We start from the raw sequence: 13,056 nt of genomic DNA, 5'->3' as shown, positions 1-13,056 counted from the left end.
GCAGCATCATACATGCGAGTACATCTACGGTACATCTGACTTGTTGTTTAAGTCGAAGTTGAGTTATTATTCAGATACATACAAGACGTCTCGTGGATAAGATATAACGACAACCCCGCTAGATCATGGGTGGCTGGTTCACGAGACCATGCTCAAGATTTCATTTTCTTTCAAGCGGATTCTTCTCCAACAAGAATGCAATAGTTCCAGACATATCCCCCAGTCAGAGATCTCAGCTCGAATATAGCACGTTGGGTAACAATCTCCCCGCCACTTGTGATCGTCTGTATATGCCATTTTCCATTCTAACAGTTCCAAAGCCGTGGTTGGTTATCTCTCTTAAGTTCTTGTATTATAATAACAATATTCGGTAATCGGGTCAGATCTTACAGAATCCACTTCGATAGCATCACAATTAAACTTATCTTGTGAGTTTGTACACCTCAATCTCACAGTATGCCTGGATGCATTGGCGAGCTTCAATATAACCTAAGAATCGTGTTAACAGGGAGCAACCCCCCAATAATTTCAATACCAGGAAGCACTGACCCTGCTAAGAGAATCCTGGAATTTTACCCAGGGCAAGGCCGTTCCGGCGGGTGTGGCAGCGACAATGTGCTTATTGGCTTGGCTTCGGCTAGCCCCTTCCCGATCGCTGCCAGGTCTGGTTTACACTCAGGCGATGCATGGAAGTCCAAGAAAACGTCCTTAGCACCTGCAGGTAAAACCCTGAGGTCAGGGTCGTCGTCTGTATACGCCCCTCCAGTACGCTGGTTGTCCAAATCCTTTAGCTTCTGTCCTATCGGACGAAAACATTAGCTTGTAGCAATTAAAAGCTAGTGAAATCAAAAAATATAAGCATGGCACCTACTTGTATTATGATTTCGCGGGTGAGTGCTTTCAATTCACTGCCCATTGCGTTAGTTGTAAACTCTGGGAATAATTGCGGGTACTTGCTCAGCAGTTTATTGTTCACGAGAGATTCTTTGAATATATTGTCAGTTTCTGAATTTTTACAAGGCAAGGCATTCTCTGAACTTACAAAAAGCCACTGCATGTTGCTTGTAAATCTGCATTTGCGAGAGGATAGCCCTCGCATCAAACCTGGTGTATGCGAGTTTCGATATAGCCTCCCTAAGTTTCTACTCGAAATTTAGCAAGAAGTTTCTCGCAATCAACGATATATATTTACGGGTGAAACTCACTGTTCTTTCCTCTCCAGAATTTATGATAGCGATGATTGTCGCAACTATCGCTAGAACCATGCCAACACTAATGCAGCACCAGCTGTAGCGACGCCGATGATTCCAAAGGCAGAGTGCCAATGGCAACCAAACCGCTCACCATGAACACCAGGTTTTCTACGATATTGCTTAGATCAAGGCTAGATATTGGTATGTTAGCGATTGATGACTCTGAATAAATTATAAATTTGGGGTACGATCATAGATTTACTTCCTTTTGAAGCCCTCCCATTCTTGTAGCGCCCCAGGAGGTAAAACTTCCTTCACCCTTTTCTCCATTTCCTCAACGCTTTTAAAACCAGAGTCGTGTGAGAGCTTTGTAACTTTTCCTCGACAGCCTCTAATGACTTTGTCATTAATATAATAGTTTAGATAGTGAGTTATAAGTCTTTTGCTAACAGTAAGGTAAGTAGTGGTCTTTACATATCTGCCTTCAACTCCTCGACTTCGGTTTTCAAAACTGCAATATCGCTGCGAAGCTGTTCCATACGTTGCCGTTTCTCTGGGTTATCCGGATAGAACAAGTCGCCGATGCTTTGGGTCGCCTTGACTACTGGTTCCAAGAATGCTCTTTGGATTGATTCATCTGCGTCAGCGAGGTCTAGCATGCCCTCTCTGAAAGAATCACCGGCACCGCGGCCAAACACGAGATCTGCTCCTTCGAACATGGCTTATGGGTAGAAAGGAGAAATTGTATCCGGTGGTAGTTTTTGTTAAATCCGAGATTGATTATGAATAGTTCTAAGCCGAATGTTATTTATATAAAATTCATATCGACCGGAATTCAGACGTATGTAGAAGATATGCATGCACATGACGCTGGGAAGACTGATTTCTTAATTCAACCATCCTTTTCTTCCTTTAAAGTTCTTGCCACTTCAGCTAACGGCTTGGACTCTAGGAAATGGGAATTATCATTTGATCTATGAATCGATATCAGAACGGCATCGAAAGTCTGGTGGATACGCCGCGCATGCCGCGACATCTCGGCCGTAGAACGATGGAGAGCTGAGCGGCCCTCAATACTCGGAATAAGAGGCGTATTCTGGACAAAACTTAAAGCTCTTTGGGCTAGCGTACTTCGATGCGCTGCATGCGCTCAGTTACCTTTCTGAAGCTCATGAAGCATGAAGATTGTTGCCACAGCGCACTGAGGGATAGTCCAGTCCAGTCTCGTCTTCAGCCGATCAGATGCCTCACGATTTTGTAGGCGGCGTACGCCACGGGCTTGCGACCGAAACCAACTCTCGGAGATCGTTGCATTAGTGGAGTTCGAAATTTCGATTATAGTTCCATGTGTCTTCGCTTCTTCCCACGCAGGCCCAAGGGAAGTTTCGAATCCGACACCTGATGCGGGCCGAGCTCTCAATCTGGCCATGGGTTTCAGCTGAACTGTCTATACTTTTTATCGGATCAATGATATGAGAATCCTAGACCATCGGCAGTTGTCATCCGGCGAGGTTACAGCTGTGATAACTTTGATCCAGAATATCACAGTTTGTAAGCTCCTACTAGTTTTTACATATAAACCTACCCAATATACCATAAATTTTGGTTGGCTTTCTAAATCAAACCCACAACCCCAAGACGGGGAAAATCCATAGAATATTATATCTTGCAACCAAACTCACAGCTTGCAATTGACCATCTTTCCCTGATACCTCTTATTCAAAAAAATTAACCTTTCTAAAAATCAAAATGACTATTCCATTCTTCTCAGGTGGGGAAAACCCCATTGAATTCATCCTTTCGTATTAATGAACAACCTGAATTTAATTCTGTTTCAAAAATAAATAATCAAAACCATTCAGATCGGGTCAACCAGCTGATCAATCAAACGTCCACCATCCAATCTGACATGTCAGACATCGAAACCGGGATGATGTCGGAAGCTACAAACGCTCTTCCGTATCTTAACAAAATTGCCACGGAGGCTGGCTACCCAACAGTCCAATCATCTCAAATTCCCAAGCACAAACAGCGGCCATCACCGGTTTTAATCAAGCAGGCGAGACCCCTTCAACAATCGGACAGTGTTTCCAATCTGTTGCAACCAGCCTAGGCGTTCCGAATACAGCTGCCACGTCAACTCTATTCACCGGCACGAATTATGCAGTGAGTGGTAGCGGCGGCACTCCGGATGTAACTGTAAGCGTTACTGGATCAGCTGGCGTTACCGGGCTCGGAGCCGTGACAGTCTCTGCTGTCGATACGGACGGATATATTAAGATTGTAGTGGGAACAGCCAGTGGTTCTCCATCCATCCAAGTCCCAGGGAATGGTGGTATTACATTTAAATTTACGGGTAATACATCAGCAGCTGGCCAAGCGGGCCTATTGGCTCACGAACTGTGGTATAAGAGCCATGCGGATGCATATGCTCAGAAAAACTAGTAGCGGCAGGAGGATTTGTTTGTGTTGCGAATGCTCAAATTACAACAAAGGTGGTTTCGATAATACCAAACTGCAGCTTCATTGGAATTATTTTAATTTAGTATATGGTTTATTTGAAAGGCAATATCTAACCTTTTCAAGTCCCAAATCAATGAAAACTTGTGTTTCGGTGAAGTTAGAATATAAGTGAAAATGCGAAGGCGCATGGGTATATGTCGCTCCGACCTGACTTTGCTGGTAGATATTGATAGTCAACAGTAGTCAATACGTCATGTTAAATATAATCCTAATGCTCCCTCCATAATCAGGCTTTCTAGATACTCGATCAAGCAACACGAGGGCGGCATATTGTAATAGAGTGTCTATGGAAAATTGCGACTTGACCATAGACCGATACAGACACGATCGATACTCACTACCGGGGTATATAGGATCGGAATGCAACCTCTCATAGCCTCGAGTTCAAACCTTCTCAAGCATGTGAAAATAAGGAGTACTTTGAAGCCATGTGCATATTGCTTTGACAAACCTCAAATACTTTCACAACCAAAGTCTCGAACCGAGTCTCGTTCAATTTCGAGACGTTGGTTCGCAAAGTATCGACATGTCTTCGGTTTGCGGGTTCGTAGGATCCTCTAATACAATCCGCTCACCGACATGGACCTAGACCAATCGCTGGGATATATGATACTTAAGTAGAAATTCAATAAAATTTACTAGCAAAAACTACACCAGGAAGATCTTTATTGGGCTTTAGAGTCAAGAGCGGTATATTATGTGTTTTCCAGGTCCAGATTTCTTGGAACATTCGAATATTTCTTCAGTTAAAATCAAACAAAATTCTCAAAGAGACCTTATCTTCGTATTAAACTACTTGATCGGCAGGACATATAGATTGAGTTTATACAAAAAGATTTAGTAACCCTCAATCTGTTAGTCAATTCGCTTATCATGAAACGTATATCCTGGGTCGGCCAACCCATGCACTTCCCACGGGATGACGCACATATATCAGATCTGGATCGATATTCCTCCGTCGCCTGCATAAATCCAAGGGTACGGTCAGAGCCAAAACACGAAATACTTAGGTACCTTCGATAAAGGACGCTGGCTAGCTAGGTAGTTTAACTATATTAAGTATTTTTCACATGCACGGGGTATTTGATAAAAGGTAGAAAACTTAGGAGCAAAGTCTAGCGCTCAACCATGGATCATTCCATTAACGAAGTTTCAAAAACTTCACACCCAGGGTGCGCGTGCGCTGCACCCCAGGAAAACCCCCTCCCCCCAAAAAAAAATCCAAATTCTGGAAGTCGAGCAGAGAAACTTTATAAAACCTCCGTTAGTATTATATTATAGCGAAGGTTACACGATACTTCAGGGAAAAGAATCCCGGACTAGACTGACCCAAAGTTAGGGTATCTTCTATCGTCGCGCCAAATATAGTCTGACTGGTTCATTCGGCTCCGGAACCACTCTTCAACTTTCGAATTCCCCAAATCAGCTCGCGCCGCCACAATTCCCAATCCGGTCCACCTCAACACCACAACACACAAAATACCACAAGAGACACACCAACACGCACCAAAAAGGCATCTGAGACCTCGTAAGCGGTGTCTCAACATCACAATGCGACCACCCCAAACGCTCAAAGTACGAACGTGACAGCTGTAACGTCAGTCACAGACTCCTACAATCACCCTGATAGATGCCTACTTTCCATTCCGAAGCCACACTCACCCACTACTACGTACATCTAAATCCAAATCCTCCCGGTTCGAACGATGTTGTGTCAACCCCGAAGGAAGTGAATCCGTGAACCTTGTAGAGGCTCTTAATATGACGACGATTTCATATTTAATAATAAGGTATGGCCCTTCGAACCATGGATATATTTCTCCGATGGTCAGATTTCGCTCGCTTGTTCGTTTAGTTTTTAGGTTTCGTGCTTAGCATTCTTAGCATTTCATCATATATATTCAAGATCGATTTTCGATTTAGATCTATATCTCTCTCGTTTTCTTCTTTTTAATAATTCGCTTTATAAGCTCAAACGGCTGGTTCCGTTTGAGCCTTGCATCTTCATTACCTATAAATTCTACCTAGTAAGTATTCGACTAGTAGATACCGACGATGAATTACGCTGACAATACCCCCTAGATAATTAAAACTTACGGATAAACGCCAACGTTACGATCACGACTCTATCCACGATATACATCCTCAAAAATATATAATCAATCACAACCTTACTATCATATTCTACAATGGACTACAGATCCAACACCCCAAAACTCCAATCCCAACAAATCTACCACCAAATGACCACCCCGTCCCCTCCCAGCAGAGGTCAACCACTCTGCGCAGGCGCCCAAGCTCGCATCCAAGCCTTAAAAGAAGAAATGGCCACCCTAGAAGATGCACCGGGCCTTCGAGAGTTATACTCTAGAATAATCAGAGACTATGAAACCGGAAAGATAGTATGGCAGAGAGGCGCGGGTTATGTTTATGATACCGGAACATACGCGTGTTTGGGACGACATAATGAAATGCTATCTGAGGTGTTACGGAATCCGTCGACGTGGACTGAATTTGTAGGTTTTCATATTGTTCTCATGTTTATGGAAGTTGTAATCATTTGCTAACGAGTCATTTGGGGTTTATAGTGTAGCGATGAACCAATCGTCCAGTTTATGAATGAACAACGTGCGAAGGGGGATTCGGGAAGCAGAAGACGATCCCGGTAGTCGGCGTTTATTTGGAGCTCTCTTGTTGATCGGGTTCGTCCAGCGCAGTCTACTTTAAATTTCCCTTGATATGGCTTTTGTCTTGCTTTTTTGCGATTCACGATAGACATAAATTATAGAGGAGTTGGTTGAGATAGAATATGGTGATTATTTTTAAGAGTTTAGCGACCTTATTCGCACTATTTAATCTCGGAGATGCACTGTCCCGTCGCCAGATGACTCGGTACATGTGCATGTGGGTACCAACACATCTATCCAGAAGCCTAGCCTCTAAAATACCAAATTTCATAATCATCTAGATGTTCAATTCTTTTCATTCTCCATCTAATAAATATTTATCTATTCGAGCCCGTATAAAATGTAATTATGAGAAAGGAAATAAAGTAGTAGTATAAGGTATTTCATTTTTTAGTACCAATTCCTTCACCGCCGTGAGAAAAAAACACCAACAAGAAGAAGAGAGAGAGGAAGAAATATATCGCAGATATCATAGAATGGAAGAAAAGAAGAAAAAGCTCCCGAGGATGACTAGGCAGAGCGGAGATCGAAGCGTAGTTAGTTAGTTAGTAGCTATAGTTAAGGTAAAGAAATCCGGACGTATCAAAGAACATTGAAGAGATATATAAAAAGAAAAAGAAACGCGCTTCGGGGTACATAATCACAAAATCAACTGAATGAGGCGAAAAAGAAAGAAGAGAGAAGCGGATCAACTGAAAAAGCATGAGTAAAACCACAATTTAATTCTTCGCCGTTAAGGATATCTTTTGAAGAAAGCGAGAAAGGAAGAAGGTTGCGCCGATGAAAAGGTGCTGCCGTATAAACATTTTCCTGAAATTTGGTTCTAGGAATACACCTGGCCCCGAGGCTAGGAATACAACTCGGCGAGAGGGGACCAGGGAACGATTAAACTAAACAAAAGGCAAGAAAGAGGATACTATGAAGCGGGCAAAGACCAACATGCAAGTAAGCAATCACAACTATACAAACCCCTTGAACTGATGCAGTCTTATAATCGAGACAGCGAGAGAAGGAATTTCCCAAGAAGAACAATGACCCAACCGTTTTTAAACATAAACCAATCGTTGCTGAAGGAGATATTGCAAAAAATGAAAAGGCCAAACCACAACAAATCCCCCAGATATATATATAAAAAACCCCGCCGTAAGAGAATATTAAAGCTCTTCAGTTACCGCGCCCGCCTCGGCTGTCGCCTCCACTGCTGTTTCCTCGGCTTCGATCTAAACTACGTCTTTGCGCCATGTCTCTATCGCTGAAGTCAAAGAGTAGGTCGTCATCCAAGGGAAACATTCCCCGGTTTTCGCTTGGTGTCCTACCGTCAACCGGTGGCCGAGGAGTGCCCGAAGATCTGTATGGTCGTCTGCCTTGAAATGCGGAAGCGGGAGCTCGATCGCCTGATGCAGTACGAGATGCACCAGCTCTGTTTCCAGACGAGCTGCCACTGAGGCTAGTGGCGGCTGTCGTTTGCCTTGGAGCACTGGATTCACCTGTGGTCAAACCAGGCGTATGTGTTGTCAGAGAATCGTCCGCCAGTATAAAAGGTGGGGAACGATCCAAATTATCTATGCTTGTGGGTCTTTCTATGGGCCCTACTATTTGTCGCAGGCTCTGGAACCGACCTGAGCTATCCTCCTCAGTCTGTTCCTGGGAGACTGAATTGGATCGGCGGATCTGGACGAATCGAGGCGATGACGGAATGTTCATGGGCGATGTTGTGGCAGTTGTAGAAGTCGTTTGTGCTGAAGGAGCTGGGTCTGATTCCGTTGGCCTTCTAAGGTAATTGAACGTTGGAGGTGAGATTTGTGCAAGCCGTTCATCCAAAGAGCTAGGGTTCTCAGATTGACTGTGCACAATCGTCTCATTTTGCTGGAGCCGAGATGGGATAGCCGGTGTATGAGGCGACACTGCTTTCCCTGGAGAGGACGAAGTTGACACCGAGTTACCTGATAGTGCAGGTGGGCCTCCAGGCTGCGTCCTACCAACAGAAGATGGGTTGCTCGTCGGCTGCTGAGGAAGTAATAGGGACGACGACATTGAATCTTGGAGCGCAGCGTTCGAGTCCCGCATCTTTTGATATTTGCCAAGTGCCGCAACTGCTCGCCTTCCTGATGATTCGGAGAAGCTGTCAAATATCTTCAGAGGTTGTTTCTGGTCAAGCATATTCATGAAATCGGTAAGGCTTCTGTCCTCCTCGCTTATGCCGGAATTTACGGCCGACGTTTCTACAAAACCTGATCCCGGGGCCGCAGCTGAGGATGCAAGACTGCCTCTTCCACTGCTATTATTATCGTCCTCAGTTTTGCTAGCACCCGAAGAATGTCGAGGCCGCCTGTTCCCGAAACTACTGCTATAACGGACTCCCGTTGTTGCGGGATTCGAGGTTGGCGCTTCAGCTGGAATACTTGATTTCAGAGAAGAGGGGGACATTGTCCCTGTTGTAGGACGTTGTCTCGCAGGAACGGCAACCCCTGCCTGTGATATCCGAGTGAGAGATGTACGTGGAGAGTGACCGTATTGTTCTGCCGGTGATGGAGAGGCCGAAACAGGTGGATTTTTGAAGGGCTGCATAAATGATACCGAGGGTCTTCGTTGAACGCCGGATTCGGATCTCAAGGACGCCTTAGATCCATGAGCGGAACGGGGAGGTATCGAAGCTATCTCGCTCGGCGACCCTGCTGACGATCCACCACTGGTATGTAGGTTTCGTAATGCGGATATCGGGCTTTGGCTTACACCACCCGCGACTTGATGGAAGGATGTTAAGCTGCCATACGCTAAACTTGGGTCCCCTCTCTGCACCGGGTTAATATTATGAGAGGGAAGTGACCCAGGCTCCCTAGACGGGAGATTGACAGGCTGTGAAGGGGCTCTCTGATGGAGGGAAGGTTTGAAGTAATGCTCGTCTAGATTAAGGAAATGCGAACTCAACAAAGCTTCCGAATCGTCTACCCGAAATTCACATTGTCGTCGGTAGTCGACTTTCACGGTGAAGGTACCAGCGGGAGAGTCGACAGCTCCGAACTGGAAACTATTGGTAACATTGGTTTCTCGGGGAATCAATGCAATCTCTAATGGATCAGGTTGGGGTATCGGAGATGTATCGCCGTTAACAACCCTGCAACATATCCGTAGGCTGCTCTTATTGCCCTTGGCAAGTTTCTTCTGGAGCTTCCATGATGGCAGTAGCCTAGCATAAGAGTATAAAGATCTAAAAAGAACAATGCTCTTCTTATACACAACTGCTAATTCCGGTGCGGATTCTCCGGCTGGCGGGCTAAACAAACGGGCGTGTTAAAAGAATTCTTTCTTTTCCAAATCTCAAGTACATACCTTAGATCGACTCTCCACCTCTCTAGGACGACTTCCTTTTTTGAATTTAACGGATTTCCTCGCCTCCAATTCCTGAAAGCGAGCAAAGTTGTCTCTACATTATGCCTCCGTTCATTGTCGTCTAGTATTACTAGCGTTTGATTCGGGGTTAGTTCCTCAGCGTCGATGTACGTTTCGATTATCAGCGGTGGCGGCCTATTCTCATAGGCTTCGGCGTATTTCCACGGTCGTAGATCCTCCCGGAAGACGTCTGTTTCTTCTAGCTCAACGTTGAACTGTAAAACTTGCTTAGCAAAGTGCTCCTTTCGGATTTTTAGGAATCAAGAATCAAAGACATGCCCATTTGTTGACTTTCCGAGTCGCTGTCCCCCGTGCAAATACAGGTGGAACGTCCATCCGAGACCTCACTATAACCAAGCAAAACTTCAAGAAGAAATTCTGCAAGAAACCGGAATTCGTTAGTTGGCCAGAACTTCCGAGCATGTCATCTAGGAGTGGTGATCGAACCGTCATAAGTTGGTTGAGCCGTCCTCGTTCGGATTCCATGGTTTTCGGATCGTTCCCTTGTGGAGCGCCACCCGAACTGGAATTGGAGTCTGAGCCAACCCCAGTACTTTCTCTTTGAACCGTGGCTCTGCCTTGTGTGCCACCGTACGATACCGGGCTTCCACCAGCTGATGTGCTTTGTACATTTCCAGAGCTCGATCTTGAGTGGGATGCCTGTTGTGTTGATCCTCTGGTGTAGGTCCCGGAGAAGTCCTCTTGGGGTATCTGCCCAAGTGATAGTCGGTGCTGGTGCAGCCTCGGTTGCCGGATGTCTGACTCCATGGCGCTTTGTATCGAAGATCTTCCGGAAGGACCTGCCGCCTCTGTTGACTGCCGGCGAAAGTTATTCGCCTCTGCTGGGTCTGGCTGTTGTTGTTGGATGTATTTGGATGTCACGGGTTCTTTTGAGGCATTCTTTTGCATAGCAGTCTACGAGTCCTTTTGGAGGAGAAGAAATTGGCCGTCAGCATCTCTTTATATATAATGACGATATAATGTAAGTCGGCATAAGAGAGGTTTTTTGGGTGGTAGCATATTCTCGGGTGTTCGGTGATTTATAGATATAATGATGCTGGAGAGTGGTGGACGGTACCTGATGGGAATAAAGCGAACCGAAACGCCTTGGAAGGACTATTGGGTGTTCCTCTTCTCTCTTCCTCTTCCTCTCTTCTCTTCCCACTAAGAACCTGGTGATACGTTCCTTCAGGGACAGGTGCAAGGCAACACGGGAATACCGAGCTTGGATATAATTTGTGCGGAAGGGGCTATGAAGGGGTCAAAATCGAATGGTGCGAAGTTCAGATGAGCTATCCACATCCATATCATTTGGAAAACAGAGCCGCCGGAGGTTATGGGTATCGATGTCCGAAGCTGTTGAAGCACTACGGTCCTCCGATCTAAAACATAGGAGAGATCCGGTACCGGCTGCACCGTTTGGGTATGAAGATGGATATGGAGGCGGAGACAAAAAAGCAGGGCACACTCCCGAGGTGAGTTCGAAGTCAGAAACAGATCGGAGATGGCTATTTTGTGGATTGGTCGGTTATTGAAGCCTAGAAGAGGCTTGCGAATCAAGTGACAGAGTCGGATAGGCAGCGAGATAATATGATGGGGGAGAAGTGGCTGTTGAACGCGTCGTCGCCGTCGGCAGAGGTGCTGTAGGTCAGGCAACTCAGAACTCCAGGATGGGGATTGGTACAGATGACCTTCTGGATGGTATGCTATAAGAACAAGAACAGGACCTGACAAGGGACCGGCGAAGGAACTCTGCTTGCTCCCTTGCTGGCTCACTCGGGGGTTCCTTTTCTTGAGTAGACAAACTACCCGGTTTTGCCTCTGGTCTGTCTGTCTACCTCAGAAGGTAATAATGATGATGATGATGATGATGATGACAAGCTGGTTGTCTTTCTATCTAGGACGCAGGGACCGCTGGAGAGCAGCCGCTAGTCTAGTTAACGAAACCAGTGTCAAGTGACCTTTCGAAGCCGAATTGATGGATGGATGGCGGAGCAGTGCAGTGTTGTGTGTCGTAGATTGAGCGATAATGCAATCCCCCACCGACAAGAGGGAAAAAAGGACCGATCGATACAGTAGAAGAGGTATGGAGGATGAAGGGGTTCAGAAGGAAGGAAGACGTTTGAGGATGACGAGGATATTTCGTCTTTTCCCAGCACGGCCCGAGCTGGGCTGGCAGGCCAGGCAACGTCAACAGTCAGCCAGGTAAGGCCTGCGGAACGAACCAATTCCAGAACACTGCTCGAAGGCCAAGGATCCAATGCAGCCAACAAACACCGTTTTATGTTTAATTCCAGGCCCGAGGACGACGGGAAGTTGGAATCCCTAATATTAATATCGAAGAAGTCAACGATATCGATCTCGGGTTCGCTAGGTGGGTATCGAATGCGACCGAACGGGTGCACTGCAGTACCGTCGGATTTGAATCGATACACGAGTGTCTAGAAATAGATACTACAATCGATCGAGAGCCTCAACTTCAACTTCAACTTCGAACTTCGAACTTCGACTTAAAAGGGGGGGGGGGGCACTTGGTTCGTCTTCAATCCAACTGAATGGCAATACGGTAGAGGTTTCAATGGATATGTTTTACTAATGGGAGGTCACAGCCGTAAATATGTATAGTCAAGTCAAGCCATGGCCATGACAAAAAGTCCGGAAGCTAGCACGAATTCCAGCGGCAGGGAAGGATTCTCGAAGAGCGAATTAATTCTCTGAGGAGCTCGGAGTCATACCAACTCTATCTCTTCGATTCTTGTCTATCGCGATCGTCTGCATACAACGGCAATAGTACGCACTCCTATATCAATTCCCCCTGCGAGCTCGACCGACGCCATGCAGATAACCACAGATGTGCCAAGTATCGTTTCAGGCTAACGAAACGAACACCCGATATGGCCACAACGAGCGATCCTGTGCTGTGCTGTGCTTTCGAGCCATGGCATGACCTAGGATAATTCATTTTCGAGCTCCAGTTCATCGTACACATGTCACAACACGCAGGAGTCGAACTTTATCAGCGGCAAGCATTATAACTTTCGAAGGGAAAGTATATGCGTCGACCGTTTCTTCAGGCACTTTTGACGAACACTAGGATTAGTTAAAAAGTCCGGCCAACTTCCGGTGCGTCGACATGTCTCAACCAGAATACAGACAGGTGACCAACTTGAACATGCATGGAAACTCTGGCCGGTATGTACCCTTCTTTGATTTGGTCAGAAAAGGCATCTTGTCTCTTATGCTCTTGTTTCTGCTGTGGTTCT

At 45.8% G+C, this 13,056-nt stretch overlaps 3 protein-coding genes and 1 further gene across 3 annotated transcripts; 2 read left to right on the top strand and 2 right to left on the bottom strand.

Moving 5' to 3' along the window:
* Positions 1–572: 572 nt before the first annotated feature.
* On the bottom strand, positions 573–1,912 carry DFL_002800.
* A 3,993-nt stretch (positions 1,913–5,905) lies between these two features.
* On the top strand, positions 5,906–6,385 carry DFL_002799 (uncharacterized protein; the record flags this gene model as incomplete). The annotated part of the gene is made up of 2 exons (XM_067631638.1): positions 5,906–6,232; positions 6,305–6,385. The coding sequence occupies 2 exons, from the start codon at positions 5,906–5,908 to the stop codon at positions 6,383–6,385; spliced, it is 408 nt and encodes a 135-aa protein (XP_067494165.1).
* A 1,182-nt stretch (positions 6,386–7,567) lies between these two features.
* Positions 7,568–10,702, bottom strand: DFL_002798 (uncharacterized protein; the record flags this gene model as incomplete). Its single annotated transcript, XM_067631637.1, has 4 exons — positions 7,568–9,677; positions 9,734–10,008; positions 10,073–10,171; positions 10,241–10,702. The coding sequence occupies 4 exons, from the start codon at positions 10,700–10,702 to the stop codon at positions 7,568–7,570; spliced, it is 2,946 nt and encodes a 981-aa protein (XP_067494164.1).
* Positions 10,703–11,139: 437 nt separating this feature from the next.
* On the top strand, positions 11,140–12,408 carry DFL_002797 (uncharacterized protein; the record flags this gene model as incomplete). The annotated part of the gene is made up of 5 exons (XM_067631636.1): positions 11,140–11,268; positions 11,336–11,436; positions 11,950–11,998; positions 12,091–12,327; positions 12,403–12,408. 5 exons carry the CDS (start codon positions 11,140–11,142, stop codon positions 12,406–12,408), a joined length of 522 nt encoding a protein of 173 aa, XP_067494163.1.
* Between the last annotated feature and the right edge of the window lie 648 nt (positions 12,409–13,056).

This window comes from Arthrobotrys flagrans, assembly GCF_004000055.1.
Source record: "Arthrobotrys flagrans strain CBS H-5679 chromosome Unknown unitig_3, whole genome shotgun sequence".
NCBI lineage: Eukaryota > Fungi > Ascomycota > Orbiliomycetes > Orbiliales > Orbiliaceae > Arthrobotrys > Arthrobotrys flagrans.
Note: the sequence above shows the minus strand (reverse complement) of the source record. Positions and strands in the feature narration are given on the sequence as shown.